Here is a 20,774-nt window from a genome sequence, read left to right as displayed (position 1 = left end):
GTGATAGGCCAGAGGATTGGGAATCTTTTAGCAGCCAACAGCGGCTGACAGATTGGAAAACCACTAATGTGATACCCCTGTTCAAGAAGAGAGGGAGACAAAAAGTAGAAACTATAGGCCAGTCAGCCTAACATCGGTCATCGGGAAACTGCTAGAGTCCATTATTAAGGAAAAAATAGCAGGACATTTAGAATAGCTTAACACAATCAAACAGTGTCAACATTGTTTTGTGAAAGGGAAGTCGTGTTTGACAAATTTGCTAGAGTTCTTTGAGGATATAACGAGTAGAGTTGATAAAGGGGAACCGGTGGATGTAGTGTATTTGGATTTCCAGAAAGCATTCGATAAGGTGCCACATAAAAGGTTATTGCACAAGATAGGAGCTTACAGTATTGAGGGTAATGTATTAGCATGGATTGAGGATTGGTTAACACACAGAAGACAGTCAGGATTAATGAGTCTTTGTCAGGTTGGAAAGACGTAACTAGTGGAGTGCCACAAGGATCAGTCCTAGGGCCTCAATTATTTACTATCTATATTAATGACTTGGAGGACAAGGCAGAATGTAATGTAATTAAATTTGCTGACGATACAAAAATAAGTGGGAGGGCATGTTGTGATGAGGACATAAGGAATCTGCAAGGGGATATAGACAGATTGAGTGAGTGGGCAAAAACTTGGCAGCTGGAATTTAATGTAGGAAAGTGTGAGGTCATGCACTTTGGTAGGAAAAATCAAAAGGCAGACTATTATTTAAATGGAGAGAGACTCCAAGAAAGTGCAACACAGAGGGATTTGGATGTTCTTGTGCATGAAACACAAGAAGTTAACAGCTAGTAATTAAGAAGGCAAATGGAATTTTGGCCTGTATTGCTAGGGGGTTGGAGTTTAAAAATAGGGAAGTCTTATTCCAACTGTACAGGGTGAGGCCACACCTGGAATACTGAGTACAGTTTTGGTCCCTGTACTTAAGAAAGAATATACTGGCATTGGAGGCAGTTCAAAAGAGATTCACTAGGCTGATCCCTGAGATAAAAGGATTGACTTATCAAGAACGGCTAAACAGGTTACACCTTTATTCATTAGAGTTTAGAAGAATGAGGGATGATCTTATTGAAACATACAAGAGTCTGAGGGGGCTTGACAGGGTAGATGTTGAGAAGATGTTTCCATTAGTGGGGGAATCTCGAACTAGGGGACATAGTTACAGAATAAGGGGACACTCATTTAAAACTGAGATACAAAGGAATTTCTTCTCTCAGAGGGTAGTGAATGTCTGGAATTTTCTACCCCAGAGAGTTGTGGAGGCTAGATCACTGAAAGTATTTAAAGAAGAGGTAGATAGATTTTTAAAATATTGGGGAGTTGAGGGCTATGAGGAGCTGGCATGAACGAGGAGTTGAAGCCTGGGGCAGATCAACCATGATCTTATTGAATGGCAGGGCAGCTTGAGGGGCCAAATGGCCTACTCCTGCTCCTATTTCTTATGTTCTTATGTTCTGTTTGAAACTATCCCAGATACTTGCTTAGCTACAAGCTGCCTGCCATGTTTTGTTGGTACTGTTGAAAATTAATGATGTCAATCTAGATGACAACAATTAATAGAAACATGCAGATTAGTAAATGTCCCTGGGAAAGCATAACACAAGGGTAATCATTAATGTCCTATTGGTAGGAAACATCAAAGAGATTTCTGATGTTGATAAGTACGTATTTAATCTTTAAAAAATGAAAGAGGGAGGAACTTTGAAATAAATAGTGGAATGCATTTTCACTGTGTGGAAAAGCTGTTTCTAGTGGTATTAGAAAACAAATCCAGGAACAAATGCACATGGGAAAATTCAGAACCTATTAGATAATATTGCAATAGCACCTACGAAGAGAAAAGATCCCTGTGACATACATGCATTATAGTATTGCAATCACAGTAACTCTGCCAGTTTGGATCAAAGCAAATGATTGCTCAGCAATTTCTGCACACAAATACACTTAACATGCCTGGAAATGATTTAATGTTTCCTCTTGTGAAAACCAGGTTAAGTTCTAGTTTGAATGCATGAAAGGTTTTCAGTAGTAAATAAAAAATGACAAAAATGCTTGGAAGACCTTCTACATGATTGTTTTCTCCTCCAGCAACCTAATTTATTCTGAATAGAAGACAGGTAAAACCCGGTAAGCTTATAAACTGGAGCACTAGGTGATAATGCCGGTAGCTCTCCTAAGGCAATCTCCCAATTCGCTTAAGTACCATTAAGCAGTATTTGCCAAATTGTTTTGTCAGCATGCATTAGAGTTAGCACTGATTACATTCCACAGCTGCAGATAAGAGAGCCTAATTTTTGAGTACATTTACATTTTCTTCTAACACACTTGCAATTGATGTCATAAAGGTGAATGACGACCATGTGGGGAATACAGTATTACTAGATTATGTCTTTAGGAACATTAGAAATAGGAGCAAGAATAGACCATATGACCCCTTGAACCTGCTTTGTCATTCAATACAATCATGACTGCCACAGCTCCACTTTCCCAGCCACTCCACCTATCCTTTAATTCCCTGAAAGATCAAAAATCTGTCTATTTCAGTCTTGAATATGTTCAGTGATAAAACATCTACAACCCTCTGGGATAAAAAATTTTAAAGATTCACAGTGAAGAAATTTCTCCTCATTTCAGTACCAAATGATTGACCCCTTAAACTAAGGCCGTGTTCTAGATTCGCCAGCCAGGGATACAACTTCTCAGTGACTACTCTTCTCAAGTCCTTTCAGAACTTGTAGGTTATTTGTGTAGCAGAACCTCCAGTAGTAGGTAGTGATGTTGGGGGAGGGCACCGAGAAGGGGAACCGGTCAGCCCCTGTGGGTACCCTGCAGGGAGCTGTGTCTTTGACAAGCTGAGGGGCAGAGTCAGATGCTATGAGGCAAGGAAGGTGGCAGCAAAATATTAATCCAGGGCTTGTGAATGGCAGGAGCCTAGAGCAGCTTGAAGCCCCTAAAGGTGGCTAAGGAGCCAGGAAGGATATTGGAAACCTAGTTGTTTGATCCTGGTCACTAGTTTAGTTGGACTAATGGATCCGGGTTGCTCGCTAGTTTCGGGAAGACTAAGTTGGCACCATAGACAGAGTAGATCAGCAGACAGTTCTTATGTAGAACACATTCTATTTATTTACAAAGCAACTCAGCAGCTACACCTGTGTGCTTACAACTCAAACCCTGTTTCTACATTACAGGCTTTAACTCTAGGCTGCTGACTACGAAGGTAGCCCACGCTACTCTGCTATTGGATACTAAGATCACGTGATCTTCCATTATAACATTCTTCTTAAAGGTATATTACACATCAGATTATGACAGCCCTTGCCCTTTACTGAAATACAATTTACAGTTACAATTACAATTTTTCTCAAAATATCAAATTATTCACACAGATAAGTAATTTACAAATTCATTCTTTCTGGGGGTTTCCTTTTGTGCGTAGAATGTCTCAGCTCTACAGCTTCAGATGCTTTGTCAGGAACCTCCTTTTCTGGTGTTGTCCAAAAATCAGGTTTCTTAGTGGGCACCTGCAAATCTGTTCCCTCAACTCTTGCAGGTACAGCCGATCCCTCAGACAGATCTATTCAGTTGAATTCTTTCAACAGGGGACGTTGATGCAGTCATAAACAAAGGAGGAATCATTTCCTGATACTTTGTTTCTCTCCTCCTTATATGATCTATATGTCTCCGTATAACTCGGTCTTCCACTATTACGTGGTGAGGAAGAGGTCCAGTCACTGCACTTATTTCACCTGATAACCACTTGGTCCTTCTCCAAAATTTTTCACATATACCATTTCTCCTACGGTAAACTTTCTGTCATGACTATGCCAATCATGTCCAGTTTTCTGACTTCCCTGACTCCTTTTCACCTTACCCCCCTAAATTTGGCGTTATTAAGCTCAATCTTGTTCTGAGACGGTGTTTCATCAATAATTCCGCAGGTGTGACACCTGTTGTTGTGTGAGTGGTGATTCTATAATGGAAAAGAAACCGTGCTAGCTTGGTCACTATGGGATGTCCAGTTAATTTCTTCATGCCAGCTTTGAATGTTGGAGCTGCTCTCTCAGCCAGTCCATTCGAAGAGGGGTGGTACAGTGAAGTTTTTACATGAGTGATACCATTGAGACTGATAAATCATTGAAGCTCAGCACTCATAAAAGCCATGCCGCTATCTGATATGACCACTTCTGGTAGTCCATTGATGGCGAAGCTTTGACATAGCTTGTCAATTGTAGCAGATGATGTTGGTGACTTCACCTCATATATGTCCATCCATTTTGAGTGAGCGTCAACAATAAGGAGAAATATTGTTCCCATAAAAGGACCCACATAGTCAATATGCAATCGTACCCATGGCCTTCCTGGCCATTCCCATGGGCGTATGCACTTGCTGACACTGCATACAACTTCTCACTAAGCTCTCTTATTTTTCCATCCATTCCAGGCCACCATAAATAGCTGCGTGCTATGGTCTTCATTTGGGAAATACCTGGATTGCACTATGTAGTTCAATTAACAATGGCTTTCGTCCTTTTGAAGGAACATTCACTCTAGCTCCACGCAATAAGATACCATCCTGACTGGTTATCTTATATCTTCTGTGAAAATACGGTTTCATTTCATTAGATTCCTGTTCTTGTGACCAACCGTGAAGGACTTGTTCTCGTACTTTGGATTAGGTCAGGTCTCAACTTGTCCAATCCCTGATCTGTCTAGCACATACCAGTGATGAATCTAAGAAGTTCAATAATAAAACGAGTTCTTGAGGAACTGGAACATCCTCATCGTTTTCTTTCAAAGGCAAACGACTAAATGCATCAGCGTTTGCAATCTGATTTCCAGGCCTGTGGATGAAAGTATATTCATACACTGCCAGGAACAGTGTCCAACTCTGTATTCTTGCTGAGGCAGTGGGTGGTATAGCCTTATCCTCGCTGAACAATCCTAGCAATGGCTTGTGGTCCAAAATGATAGTAAAATAACGACTGTGTATGTACTGGTTAAATTTCTTGACACCAAAGACGATTGACAGGCCTTATTTTTCTACCTGTGAGTACCTTTTTTCCACTATGTTGAGCGTTCTTGATACATATCTAATAGATCATTCTGAGCCATTCAATGGGAGAGCACTGCTCCACTCCGTAGGGAGATGTGTCACGTCAAAACCAACTCTTTTCTTTGATCAAAATGTACTAACAGGATGGATGAGTGCAACAGCTGTTTCACTTTTGTGAAAGCTTCTTTCTGTGGTGTTTGCCAAGACCAACATTAGTTTTTCTTGAGTAGGTAATACAGGGGTGCCAGTTCTGTTGACAAATTAAGCAAGAAGTGTCCATAGTAATTGATCATCCCCAAGAGTGATTTGAGCTCGGAGGTGTTCTTTGGTGCTGGTGCCTCTCTAATGGCTCTCGCTTTTTCCTCAGCTGGGTGGGGGCCCTGTGAATCTACCCTGTGACCTAAATAAATTACCTTGTTCGCTTGGAATGTGCACTTCTCTTTTTTTTAAACGCACTCCCATCTGTGAGAAACGTTTCAAAATTTCTTCCAAGTTTACCAAATGTTCCTTTTCAGTAAGTCCTGTCACCAGAATGCCATCTAAATAAACTACAATGTGGGACAATCCCGGCAGTAAACTTTCAATTGTTCTCTGGAATATGGCGCGTGCTGAGGATACACCAAGGCGGCAAATGGATATATTGGTACAACCCTTTGTGTGTATTAACTGTGACAAATTTCTGGGAGGACTTCTCTAACTCTAATTGTTGAATTAGGTTCCACCTGCCAGCTTAGCATACAGGTTTTCAATTTTTGGTATAGGGCGTGTGTCCAACTTAGCCGCTTTATTAACAAACAATTTGTAGTTCCCACAAATTCGAACGCTTTGGTCGGGTTTAAGTACAGGGGCTATTGATGCTGTCCATTCTAAGAACTGCACAGGTTGTGTAACTCCCAGCTTTTCTAATCTATCCAATTTGGCGTCTACCTTTTCCTGCATTGTATAAGGTACTGGTCTTGCCTTCATAAATCGGGGGGTAGTGCCTAGATCCACATGAATTTTTGCTTGTGGCCTTTGGATCTTCCTGGGTTTATCTTAGAAAACTGAGGGGAATTTTTGTAGCAGCTCAGGTAGCCCACTGGCTCTCAGCTGACAGATCTCAGCCCAGTCCAATTTAATTTCTTTCAGCCAGTTTCGTCCAAGGAGGCGTAGCCCCTCACCTGCTCCCACCATCAAGGGCACTTCTACTGATTGACTTCTGTACTGTACAGTAACACTGCTTATGCCTCTGACTTTGATTTTGATGTCTTCTCCCGTGTGTAAGTTTTCAATCTGGCATCTGTTTCTTCCAAATTTAATTTACATTCTCCATAATTCAGGTATTTAAAGGTATGCTCAAGTATTACCGTAGTGGAAGCTCCTGTGTCCACCTCCATTCTGATAGGTCTATCATTCACCCTCACTGTTACATAGGTTGGTTCTGTTCTTCCTACCTTTAAATTATACAACAAATAAATATCAGAATCTGTTACTTCAGGCTCTTCTACATTATGGATCTCATGGGGCTTTTACTTTTGATTGAAAATCTGCCTGATTCTATCCTTGCAAAACAAAAACAAAAATACCTGGAAAAACTCAGCAGGTCTGACAGCATCTGTGGAGAGGAATACAGTTCACGTTTCGAGTCCGTATGACTCTTCAACAGAACTAAGGAAAAATAGAAAAGAGGTGAAATATAAGCTGGTTTAAGGGGGGGTGGGACAAGTAGAGCTGGATAGAGGGCCAGTGATAGGTGGAGATAACCAAAAGATGTCATAGACAAAAGGACAAAGAGGTGTTGAAGCTGGTGATATTATCTAAGGAATGTGGAATACAGATAAACCCTAGTGGGTTAGATATATAGCATAGCATATTATAGCATAGATATCTATGACATCTTTTGGTTATCTCCACCTATCACTGGCCCTCTATCCAGCTCTACTTGTCCCACCTCCCCTTAGACCAGCTTATATTTCACCTCTTTTCTATTTTTCCTTAGTTCTGTTGAAGAGTCATATGGACTCGAAACGTTAACTGTGTTCCTCTCCGCAGATGCTGTCAGACCTGCTGAGTTTTTTCAGGTATTTTTGTTTTTGTTTTGGATTTCCAGCATCCACAGTTTTTTTGCTTTTATCTATCCCTGCAATGTCTGATGAGGTATCCGTTTCAATGACAATAAAAACTTTCAATTTTTTTTAAACTTCCATTCATTACAAGGTTGCCTGCTTCCACCCCTGTTACCATTATTCCATGTTTTCAACGCTAAGTCATTTCTTCTTATTTGCCTGTAAGTGGTGACTGCTTCCCACTTCTCATCAGAGCTGTGCATTTTCGCGCCCTTTTTGTCTGGGGCTCCCGGCCCAACGTGGAGGATGGTGCCAGTTTGCGCTCCCTGTATGGCTTTCGAGGCCCTCACTGCGCCTTCCATGGCCAGTGCTATTTCTAGCACCTTCTGAAAATCCAAATTTGTTTCAGACAGCAGACTCTTCTGAATCATATCGAACTGCTCCGTGCCTCAGGGAGATTATTCAGCACTCTCTCGCATGCCTGCGTGAAGTTCACGCTAGGTCTGTTCGCCCTCCACCCCCTGCCCGCAAAGTCGGCGCTCAGCACTGCCGCTCACGTACCACGCTGGGCGGCCTTAATTTGCCCGCCAGTGTGAAATCGTGGTGCGTTGTCGATCGCGGGTGGCGATCGATTTCCTGACTGCCCCTTCCCGCTTCCGCCGATCCTGCACTCCAAGGGCAAAATTCTGCCCGATGAGTTTTATAACTGAGCTCTTTTCACAATAACACCAAGCAGAATGTTTTAAAATAAACCAGGGGCAACCTAAAATAAAATGGTTCTTTCATAAGCAATGTTTGAGGTTCATGTGAGTTCTTACTTTCATAGAAAATTGTGAACTCACTTTTCTTGCTGCTGATTGTTTGGACAATATGTCTACCTGTGATTATTTGTTTTTACTTGCCAACGTTTTTATTTGCAAAAATTATTCCTACAGTTGTAATTAGCAAACACGAGCAAGGAAAAGCATTTAATTATGTAGCACTTTAATTTGGTTCCACAGAATATTGATCATTAAAAATTCCTAGCCTGATTTTAAAACAAAAACATTTTTAAATACATGCACTTATAATTTGACTTGTAAATCCATCTTAAAATGTGTAAATTCGTAACAGTATATCCCTTAATGAACTAATTGATGGATTTATGAACTATTTATTGCGCTTTCATTACTACCTGTTGGCAGAAACTCTATATAAAAAAATTAATCAGATTTTCTTATTGAAGTCACATTGGAAACGCTACTCTGCAGCTGTCATTTGGACTATAAGCTGAAAAAACGAGTATTGTTTCCTATTGTCACAATAAACGAAATAGCACCAAGTATAATTGTCACTTTTTGACCACCAAATTACTTGAGTGGATTTGGTGGTTATTAATGCTCAAACCAGAAATATATAAACTGTCCAAATGAAGCAGCAGACCAAATCATAAGCAAATTGTGTGTTAAAGTGTTACATGTTTTGCCAAAAAGCAGTTTGCAGGCATTTTATTTAGAAAGATTTGTAGACCTTATAACGTAGCTAAAAAGCTTTGTTTTTGGACAGCAGCCAAAAGGTTCAAAAGGCTGTAGTTGTTACCACAGCTGCAGGACTCTGAAGTTGCCTCTCTGCCCCAAAACTGGGCACAAAACCTTGGTACATTTGGCCAATTAAAATGTAAAGTGCTCCCTGCTGACTGGCTCTTGCACAAGGATAACAGGAGCGAATTGGCTTTCTGTTTCTCCTTTCTTCTGCAGGTTCAAAGGAGCAGTTCCCCCCTCGAGCAGAATCGCAAACCAAGTAGACATTCAGGATAAAATGCAGAAGTAGCATGTATGCATTGAGGGACAGCATGTCTCATATCATATCACTTCTTCAGTACTGCACCAATGTGTCAGCTTAAATTACATGCTTAAGTCTGGGATTTAAACCCCCAGCCTTCTAACGCAAATCATGAGAGCATTACTCTTACTTCTGAATCAGAAGATTGTGGATTGAGAAGCAGGCAGCATATGTATGCAATGTATGGCTATTATAACATACTATGTGCTTATCACAATTGCAAGTGACCAGGTAGGCATGGTTGGCCTCAAAGCCTCCCTGCAGTGCTGGACGCGCCCCTAGATCTGCTGTCGGGGAGCCACCTCCTGATGCCATGGGGGTCTTCTGGCTGACTGAAAAATTCCATTTAGCCTCAGATATTTGGTCTTTAAATTAGCATAGCTGACTGCCTGTTGCTTACGGACAGGTAGTTGTTCTGCACCCCCCACCCCCAACCTTTTCCACCAACATGGCTCGAGAGAGGGATAGTGGCAGTAAATTGGCACAAGTTGGCCAGCAGTGTAAAATTACATGCCGGCACACCTCGGGTCTTGCTCCCATATCAGGATGAAAATCCTATCCAAGATCATTGGGGAACATTTCAACTAAATCAGCACTTCCATTTCCCAATAATCTCTCAATCTTTGCCACTATTCTGAAAACCACAATGTGATTGCTTTCCTTTACTCCAAACTTATTGGTTTTTGCCTTCACTTCACTAGAAAGCCAAACACCAAACCAGATCCAGATTAAAAAATAGATTTATCAAAACAACATTGACAAAAGTGATGCATCAACCTCATGCAAGCCCTTATAATGCCACGTGTGTGCTCATTTGTCTTTTGTGGGGGCTTCTATGAGGAGCTTCCCCAGTGGCTACAGATTGGAAGATGCTAGGCTGCTGAGATCCCATTGAGGAGATTTCATCTGGCTCCGGAGGATGACCTTTGGGTTTTGAGGTTCCGATTGCTGACTGCAACATCTCAGCTTGAGCTGCTGCAGTCTGGGCTCATGGGCAACATCAGTGGCTCTAATGAAGTATCTGGCAGGGGGGCAGGCATGCTGTCATAAAACACAGGCGCACCTAAGGTTCTTTTGGAGAACAGAGTTGAAGAGTGAAATGAAAGCCCATTTCAATAGTGGCCCCAAAACCAAGATAGCACCTGTCTGAGCTTCAATAGCAGCATAAACTGTCGTAATTTGTACTAAATATTTTAATATATATTATCACGTAATATTCCTTTACTTTCAACGTGATGGCAAGAGTCACTAATTATGTATAGTTAATGCTGCATTGCACAAAGGAATTTCACGTCTATGTCCTGCACCAACAATACTCATCAATCTTACACTAAGTTACTACAACATTAACTGACCGCCACCAAAGAGATTCAATTTTCTCAAGAAGGAAATATACAAGAGCAGTACATATTGGTTAAAATTTATTATTTCTCGTAGTTTCAGGATAAACAAATTATTTTTAAATAACACTGATATTTGTTAAACTCTGAGCTCACTAATATACAGAAATCATTTCATTGAGAATTCTGGAACAGATCAGAAAAAATAATCAAAACATTGATAGCATAAAAAATATTAAAGATTGAAATTTGATCAATTACAACTGGCATTTGAAACAAACTACTATTCTTGATACAAAAAGTAAAGTTAATTGAATTAATTCCATACATCGGACTGCTGGGCAAAATTTGCCATTCAAAATAATTATTGCACAAGTAGTGATTCTGAGGCTAATATTATCAGCATGGAGTACCCATGTAAATTTATAATTGAGAAAAGCTGCACAGGACCTGAATAAACACAGCGTCTGTTTCAGATCACTGATCCATATTATGTAGAAAAGATATGTACAAATTAACTTGCAGCAACATTAAAATACGATCCAATTGTTATATTTTAGCCAAATTATTACAGTTGTTGAAGTCATATTATTTAGTGTTAAGATTTCATTAAAAATACTTCAAATACTCAATGCGAACTATGTTCTTTTTAAAAAAGGTTGTCTTCATTTCAGAATCACATTTTTGCTCCATGGTTACATAGAATTACAGAAACTTTTTCTATGCATGCTACTGAAACAGCTATTTTACACCAACCACGGAAGGGCAGTAGGAACTGGTCAAATAATACATAACATTTGATTTTTCATACTTGCACAAAACCTACAAGGTGGAAAACTCATCACAGTATTCATCACAAATTTCTTAAAGATTATTATAGTTTGCAGACTTGGAGTTGCTTTCTTGAACATTGCCACAGGTTCAAAGGGAGATTACTTAATATCTAGAATATTTGCAACACTCAATCCTCATCCAATGTTTATTTATGTTTAGCAATCTTAACAGTGTTTACAAAACTGCAAACTTTTATATTTTTGTGGTCTTCAGGTCATTACAGAAGGAATTCTTAAAGACAGTTGCAGAAAACACAATTATGTATCTTTGTTATATTGACTCCCATTTCATTATGGAAAGGTCCTGTGTAATCATGCAAAACAGAGTTTAAAAAGTAAATTCAATGAGAAATAAACTAAACGACATTGTAGAAGCAGAATTTTGTATTTTGAGATCATTAAAAAATCCATAAGACAACTACTATTACAGGTGGTACAATCAGAAACACACCTGTGGCTGAAAGACCATCCAAGTAATCTTTTGTACTCCAGTCTTGATTTTAGCACCACTCTCAAAATGCTTAACCATTCTCCCTTGCAATCAATAATACTTTTGAGAAAGGTTTAAATGAAATGATTGCTTCTGAGTAGTCTGCAATTGCACAATGCAATTCAAAGCAAAAGGATGAATCTTGAGAAATGAGCAATTGTTGAAGACCTGATTTGAGGTCAACAATGAGCAGCAGATTTATCAAAGATATCTTAACAGATGGGCTCTCGAGAGCCAGTGGTCAAAACAAATTCAAGTTTTAATTCCAGAATACGTGTTCACACCATTTAAGAGAAGTATGAAACAATTCAGTTTAGAAGCATGTGCTAATTACATCCTATACAGTAAAAAGCTTAATAGGTTAAAACAACCTGTGAAAATATCAGTAAAAGCAAACCAGAAGCAAGGGCAATGTTCCCTGGGATAAAATCTGCCTCGTGTTTACAATGTCTGTTTCCATGTGCAAACTCTAAGTATTAAAAGGGCAGAACTGTACCAGGGAACCAGTAATTTATATGGTGCTGGCCGTGCAACAGATAGGAAGCTTACTTCAGATTATTAATCATGATTTGTAAACCTACCTAATTACCCAACAGTAAGCATGCTTCCTATTGGCTGACTGCTGAAATAGTAATGGTACATTAGTTAGCTGTCAGTTGTTGAAGGCTGTAGGTGTGAGTAGTGAGTAAGAACGCAGTAAAGCAGCGACATCAGCATTGTTTCTTAATTTACATAAAGAAAAAAAGTGAACTAAACCAGAAAAATCCCACGAGTTTGGTTCAGTTTCTCACGTGGAATGATAGTTACCTACTAATTTAGTTTGAGCACTCAAACTGTATTCAGTAATCAAAGGAATTTGGCAAATATCCAATGAAAGACTAATCATTTCGGAGAAATCATGGATAAGCCGAGTGCATGAGGATTCTGCTTATGGACTCCTTTCTAATGACACCGATACACGAGTTAAGAATCTAGGCAAAGGACAGTAAAAAAAGGTAATAACTTACTAAATAATAGGGAGAAACACTAAATATACAAATCTGCAGTCCATAACTGGCTAGCTGTGCGCAGATAATGATTAAAATGAACACAAAGTAATAGCTAAGGAAAAGGCAGCAGAATACCAAAAAGTTTCAGGACACATTACTGGCACTGAACTAATAGTAAGAAGAAGAAAATATATAAATGACACACAATGTATTAAATCTTAATCTTCACTCACAAGATGTTTGTAGTTGATCTATTCATGGTGTGTCTCTATCTTTTATTTGCGTAATTTTTTAATGACATACCATTATTTTTTTTCCATTTAAGTAAAATTTCTATTTTATCGCATGTAGCATTTTAGTAAAACATGCCATTTATTTGATTGTTAGGTAGCTAATTTCTATTTATTTTAGTTAACATGGTAATTAATGCAAATATATTATTAGGTTCTGAATAGGTATTTTGTTTTCTCAATGTCTTTAAAATCATTTGTCTAACTTTATTCAAATCCAAAGGATTCCTATTATCACTCTGTAAATAACAATTCCAGATCTAAATTATTTCAGGATTATCTATTACATGTCATTCTTTGTGGCAATAATCTATCCCAGACATTTAAACAAAGAAAATCTTCATTATGGGAAAAAAAGAATACAAATCTAAACAGTTAAATCGAGTTTAGTCAGAATTGTATAACGGTGAGAATAAACAGAAGTGGAATTAAGAGACTTTAAGTGCAGAGAAGTCAGCCAAGAGTAAAAACCAAGAGACAGGAGGAACAGAGGCAGGAAGAACACAAACATATTTGAAGAATTAAAGTACGAGATCCATAATATTATCATTGATCCATACATTGTACATTTTGTAAAAATATAAGGTGCATTTTAATCAACAGTAGTAAATGTCTCTCATGTCTGAATTGCATAACTGAGGAACATCTATAGAATCTCTTATTAAAAATATGAATTTATGTATCAATTGTAAGTTTAGGTTGTTTGTTTATAAGAACAGACTATTCCAGAACAAATACTAATTAGTGTAATGATGTTATAAAAAGAATAGCAAGAGGTAGAAAAATAGAGGATACCCTCAATCAAATTTGGAAAAAAATAAATTTTCTTCAAAAAAATTACCATATATGTTTTGGATATGAGAAACAGCAATATAATTAGTCTTGTCTGTTATAGAAAGGTTGTGTTTAGTTAGGTTGCTAATTCAATCTGTATCTTTTTTGCGGCATTGTCTGAAAAACTGCACAAATATTCAGAACTTCCTGTGGAGCCCTATAGTCTCCTCAGGTGAATTTTGTTAGTAATAAAAGAAAAGTTGCTGCAGAACTAACATGCTGATAGCTATGGTTGTTAGTTTACTGATTAAATCCACCTAGGGTCCCTTTCAAAATGTGCTAAGGACGCCCAGTGAAAGTTAATAGTTCTTCACGCAGCAATTTGATAAAAACATCAATGGCAAGAAGTCATCTTTAACACCCTCAGTTAACCATTAGAACGCACAGAAAACATTTTGTTATACCAATCTTAAGTTGAGGCTTAAAACGTTAATTTTCTGTTTGACAATCCCTAGCTAAACAAAGTTTGGGTTCATGAATTATTGCAGTTCGGAAAAGAAGGCAGCAATGTAAGCTTACAGGGTGATGTGGTTTGTGTGTGATATTTTTTCATTGTCCAGACTTGATAAATATGCATCAGATGTTGCCTTCAGGCATAGCTTAGAGTCCTTTGTCTCAGTGCCCAGGGTTTTTTAAATACACAAAAATAACCATCCATACTTCCACCAAGAGCCTTCTAGCCTACTTTGTTAGTCTCTTGGCCTGTGTTAAAAATGAATTAAGTCAAAATTTGTTTGGTGACTGGACAGCCTGTTTTTGAAACATTTAAGTATGTGTGCTCACAGATTGGGGAGGCAGACAAATTCATTATCTTTAACATCTAACCCATCATAGTCAATAAATTCAGTGAGGCTCCCTCTCAGTGTAAAGCCTTATCAGAGAGGAGTGTGGGCTGAGATAGGTCACTTAACAATTTAGTTGCTCATACTTCCATCCTGTGATTATCTGTGCTGGGATATTTGCCTCATTGAATTTACCCTAATGTCTCAACATTAATACCTGCGACAAGAAAGGATTTTTGTTTTTTGCAATAAAGGGACTAGTTGCTCAAATTTAATTCAATTTATTTGTGAAGCAGAATTCTGCTGTTGACCTAAGAATTGTCTCATCTGTGCATGCACTGCATCCCAAAGTTTATAAAAGTCCACATCAGTTGAAAAATAGCAGATTATTTGCCAGTCTAATAATAATTTTAATCCCACATGGACCAATTTTATCTTTTCTTTTTGTATCATCAGTGTCATTGGTTACTGCTTCCGTGCATTATTTTACATGTAAATAAATCGGATGTTTAGGTTTAGCTTTAGAATGGCCCAAATTTTGCAGTCAGTGATAGAGCAACAGCGCTGGACTTGAAGAAAGCTGCTCAAAAACTCTAGCAATCTTTGTGGCATGAATTTTCTGTTAATTTATGTCAGTTTGAATCTGGCACCAAGTCAAGGGGATCTCCAGATGTCCAACAACAATTGTGTCATCAAGCAGAGTAAGAAGCCAATCATATTGAAGTATTTACATAGACAGAAAACCGGGAAGTAAAGTGCACTGAAATTTTCACTTATTATATTTTTACACATAGGGAAATAAATGATCGAGACAAACACATGGGATTTAGGTCAAAACTGAAATATTATAACGAATTTTTAAAAAACTGAATTATAATAATTGAGGAATGTGACATTGAACAAATATAAAATTACTTTTTCAGGTATAGTGAAGCCATTTGGCATCATAACTTAGTACGCTATTAAAAATCGAGCTACACTGCATTCAACAAGGTGTAATTTTTTCCAAGGGATTCTACAGCATGACCAATAGTTAAGAAGAGTATGATTTTGTCAATTCACTGATTTCTATTTGATTGTAGTCTTGGGGGACGTCAACAGTATTCCCTGGAATCACTGACAGCAATTTCTCAATGTCTGCATTTAACTGCTCATGGGCAGACTCCAGGGGGAGAATTTTCTCCCTGTTGGGCGGGCCGGTCGGGAGGGGGCACAGAGCCAATCGCTGCCCGCGATTGGCTGCGCACTACCATTTTACATGGGCAGGCCAATTAAGGCTCGCCCAGCGTGACGCACACCCGGTGGCTCAGCGCTACCTGTTCGGGCTGGGGGAGGAGGGAGAGTCGGGGCCTGCGCTCTTTCGCACATGCACGCGAAAGAGCACAGAAATCTCCCTGAAGCATGGAGCTGCCTCGGAGATTAAGATCAAAATGAAAGTTTGAAAAAAGAAAGATAAAAATTAGTCAGACTTGTCCCCTCATATGACAGTGTCACTTGAGCTGGGACGTGTTTATCAATTGTCAGAAATTTTTAAAATTTATTTAATAAAACCTTCATGAAACCTCATCCCGCCTGTGGATGAGGTTTCATGCAAAACACGAAGGCCGCTTGGGTTCTTTGCCTGCCCGCCAACCTTAAGGTTGGATGGGCAGTTCTGTCAATTGGCTAAATTGGTTCATTAACGGCTTTAACAGGCCTTTGACTGTTCGGCAGGCACGCCGCTGACTCTGGTGCTCACCCGCCAAAAGAAAGATCGGAATGACATGAAGTGGCATCGGGACACACGCCTGACATCACCGCGCATCACTTTAGGTGTCGGCGTGCGGGGGCTGACCCCGCAAGACAAAGGGAAAATTCTGCCCCAGAAGTTGTTGTCAGTGTTAGATGACTAATGGTGGTGCATGCTGAAAGTTTTGCCTTCAATACGACTGTAAAATCAGGATCAGTAGTGTGATAGTATGGCATCTAATACCTCATGCAGAACCAACCACTGGTATACAATTAGGGGCAATTGTCACAGAGGCAAAAGGATGTGGGTTTCTATTTCTAGGAGACTTGATCAGCTAATGGAGATGGGCCTCATCTTCTGCTCTGAGTAGGAGCTAAAAGCGTTGAGAGAAAGCCAATTAAAAAAACTTTGAACATAAATGACACTGGTCTAACATTCAAATCTAAATTTGTTTATCTAAAGCAGGATCTCACATGTAATTTATCACGTGTTAACTTTTGATCAGAAGCTGGACTTGAGCTGATCCTAGTTGTACTAAGTAACCCCTATGGTTTACGCATCTATCTTGAGTGATTACCAACTGAGCTGGATGAAACAAATCCAATGAGGCTGATGGGAGCAGGTAATAAAAATGGCCTTCGAATAGTTGCATATTCACCTTAACCTTGCAATAAGCTTAAATTTCAGTATTTTTTTTTTGTTTGTTATACTTAATTACTCTGGAGGCACTGAAACGTAAAAGATATGAAAAACGCTGAGCAATGAGAGTAAATGTTTTTCTGCGTAAGAAATAATGAACTGCAGAAAAGGAACAATATACCACATTAAAACTGGTCCATTACCAATACTGGCTCTTATACTGGATGTATATTAGGCTTTGGATGTAACTATCACCACACCAACAATAGAATTCCAACATACATTTGCCAATCACTCCCATTATTTAGAGATTTCATGATTTTTTAAATAAGTGAATGTTTTACTAACATGGGCTTAAAAAATGATAGTTAGATCCAATAGCCAATGACTCCTCTGCTGGATACACAGCACATTATGAGGTATTAATAAACAGACCTGCTGCAATCACTGTGGAACTATGTTCCATGAAATATGCAATCTAATTCAGAACAGAAGTTACAATGGGAATGTTTTGGCATGGGTCGGAGTGGCTGTACCAACCGCAACCAGATTGAATTTCATTAGTAGAATTTAGTAACTGGCAGGCAAAAAAAAGACCATATATATATAAAACCTCCCAAAAAATAATGGTCTTCATTACATTATTAGACAGAGAGCTATTTGTTACACGGCTATGGTAAGAATATAACATTTCTTGCAAATTAGCAGAGTGCATTCAAATAATATATCTGGACTGGCTGGTGTGTGGTTTCATGCAAAAAAATTGTACATTAATACAGCTCATCCTATGGGCCTATCTCACTGGCACACCAGAATGGGACAAACAGTACAGCACAAGAATTGGCCTCACACATCATTACAGCAACACAGCATATTCCCACATTTCACTTCAACCGTCCAGTTTAAATGCTGAACTTCCATTTCAAATTAAATTTCTGTGTGCTTCTGCTATCCCCCCACATTATACAAGCTTGCTTTGTAAACACTGGCACAAACTGAGTTTTGATATCATCAGGACAATAATTGCTGAGGAATAAGTCTATATATTAATTCCTAGTGGAAGTAAAATCATTTTGTCAACTACTGCATTTCCAAACTCAAAAACTCAGCACAACTATTTTCGGACTTAACTTATCAATTCAAAAATTAGGTTTCATACTAGTTTGAACAAAGGATAATTGTCAACATATGCTGACCAGAAAAAAAAACTTCAAAGCCTGTCAACAAAACGTACAATCAGTGCTTTTAAGGTTTATCAACTTGAAATTACCCTATTGGTTAGAAGCGCATCATACAATTCCCAACACTTCTGACAACAGCTGAAAGAAAGATTTCATTTCCTCATCCAAAATCAAGTGCATTAAATGTGAATAGTGCAGTTATACTGAGGCAATTTGTTCCCTGCAAGGCTTGATCAGTGTGATTTGTCATCGGTGTCTGATGGACTGGATTCACGGGGAAGTGTCAGGCTCTCCCTTCTGTCCCACAGCTTATGAATCTCTGTAGTGTCTGATTCACTGCTACTGTTGCCACTTTCCCTGAAACTAGCCAATGGTGGCCGCATCTTCACTCCTTTTGACGTGACTGATCCCTCGATGGCTTTTCTCAGCTGAAACGAATTGAATGAAAGAGAGAATTGAAAGTTTTCTTACAAAACAATCAGCTACTCTACAAGCCAGTCATCTAATTAATATGGCCACATATACATTTTTACTAAATAGATAAGAACAATAGAAATGAAGAGTAATTCGGGACAATAGGCACTTGTGAGTTACGAGGGCTTCCAGTCCTTTGAATAATTTTCTATTTTACTACCATCCACTTGTTAATATAGGGTAACACTTTTAATTGCATACTCTTGATGCAGTCCTTTGTGTGGCGAAAAAATGTGGGTTCAGTGTATACAGTTTAGTAATATATGCTTCCAATGGTACCAGGGTTCATGCCAGGAGGTTGCATTTGGAGAATTGAACCTTGTGCCTACTTTATTAGCATAAGAAATAATCTTGAGCATTGCTGCATGCATTAAATGATCTAGTGCTTTGCGCATTTGTTTCTTAATGTAATTTCTGTTATGCAATGCCTAAAGTGCAAATGACATCCATGTTCTATATAGAGGTATTTTAGACTTCATACGCAAAAATAATACCAAAAATAAGTTTGGGGCCCTTGAAAATATTAACTCTTAATACTTCAGGGACATTCTATAATTAAGTTGACATCACAAAAAGCAGACTGACTGTCATTTATTTGATTACAAGTTCAAAAAGGCCCTTCCAATGTATGAACAGTAACAAAAAATATGTCAACTCTTCTTACATTGCCAACCTCAGTATTTGCACTGGAGATTAGAAATTCTCTTTCTCTTTGGGTGGCAAGGATGGAGAGAGGAGAGTTTAAAAATTTGGATCTTTGAAAAACCAATGCTGAAGCTAGAGGCTAAATACCATAAATTCAGGTTGCTTGACACCCTATATTGGCAGGTAACATGGATGGACTGCAAGAGATAGGGTACCTTTTACTGAATAATCAGATATGATTATTTTTCTTTTTCTGAAGGGTCAACATAATAAAGAATAAAATAACATAAACTGGACCTAATTTAATACTCTCAAGGAAACCTGAAAAGGTCCAATTTGTGTCACTTAACATTAAAAATTCAGCTTAGCACCTGTCCCTATTTATGATGCACCAATAACATTGAGCATCAATCTTTTCCATTCATGTACTTAAGGTGAGTCAATCAGATTACACTGGAAAACTTTACGGTGATGTGTAAAAATATTGACCTCTCCCTGTTTAAAGATATAAGGCATGAAATTCATTTGCCCTGATTTTTGGGTGCAGGTGTTGCAATTCATGGCGTCCCAATGTCAATCGGAAACAAGGTGCATAAGGCAAAAAATTCATCTACGGACCTCATTTCCAAGATTGTGGAGTGACCATGAACGGCTCCTCCATAGCCCCGGATTCCACTTTTGTGCATGTGTTCTCTGCTCAGACGTGGGGCTAAATATCATTAGGAAGAAACTATGTGCTAAAGGCAGCCTTCTCTTTTGAAAGGCAGAGTTCCTATAAAAAGGTTGTTGCAACAGTGCACTGAGGACTGCATAATCAATTTTTGCCATTCAGGGGCCAGCTATTGCACACCAGGGGAAATGGGAAGGACTTGAGCCCTGGGATGGTGATGGAGGAGTCTGGGATGTTGGTGAAAGTTATGATGATGAGAATATGGCTATGTCAGGCTGTTACTTGACTTGTCTGTGGGATAGCTCTCCCAATTTTGGCATAAGTCACCGGATGGTAGTAAGGAGGACATATGTGTATGCCCTTGTCATCACCTAGGCTGAAGTCAGGTGGTCCATCTGGCTTTATTCTTATTTGACATTTTCAGAAGTTTGATACAACATATGGCTTGCTTGGTCATTTCAGAGGGCAATTGGGAGTCAACCACATTTTTATGAGGATTTGGAGTTACACGTGGACCAGACCAGGTAAAGATGGCAGATTTCCTTCCCTAAAGTGAATTAATAAGCCAGATGGATTTTTACAACAATCTGGTAGTTTCGTGCTTAGCATTACTAACGCCAGCTTTTGATTCCAGATTTCTTTAATGAACTGAATTTAAATTCCCCAGCTGCCATGGTGGGATTTGAGCTCATGTCCCTGGGTTTTTTAGGCCTCTGGGTTACTGGTCTGTGACATAAGCACCATTATACTGCACCCAATTTGCCAATCAGAAGCTGGTTTTCCAGAGATCAAATATTAAGCAATTGTTTGGCTTGTTCAGTACATGATTAGCAGGTTGCACTGATTGGGCTGGATTTTACGGCCTCCTGGCAGTGGGTTTGCAGGCAAAGGGGTACCCAATAAAATGTGTTGGG

The 20,774-nt window shown here is 38.9% G+C and overlaps 2 protein-coding genes across 4 annotated transcripts in view; one reads left to right on the top strand and one right to left on the bottom strand.

Moving 5' to 3' along the window:
• The window catches only part of LOC144693843 (heat shock protein beta-7-like), a 566,165-nt gene that overhangs the window by 18,607 nt on the left and 526,784 nt on the right, over nt 1-20,774 (top strand). The window lies entirely within an intron of this gene.
• LOC144693842 (chloride channel protein 2-like) overlaps nt 10,369-20,774 on the bottom strand; it is a 597,263-nt gene continuing 586,857 nt past the window's right edge. For both annotated transcript variants that reach the window (XM_078563927.1, XM_078563929.1), the window contains one exon: nt 10,369-18,499. In XM_078563927.1, the coding sequence (XP_078420053.1) occupies nt 18,305-18,499 (195 nt within the window). In that variant the 3' untranslated portion in view covers nt 10,369-18,304. The remainder of the gene's footprint in view (nt 18,500-20,774) is intronic.

The sequence above is a fragment of the Cetorhinus maximus genome, chromosome 19 (genome assembly GCF_964194155.1).
Source record: "Cetorhinus maximus chromosome 19, sCetMax3.hap1.1, whole genome shotgun sequence".
NCBI lineage: Eukaryota > Metazoa > Chordata > Chondrichthyes > Lamniformes > Cetorhinidae > Cetorhinus > Cetorhinus maximus.
Note: the sequence above shows the minus strand (reverse complement) of the source record. Positions and strands in the feature narration are given on the sequence as shown.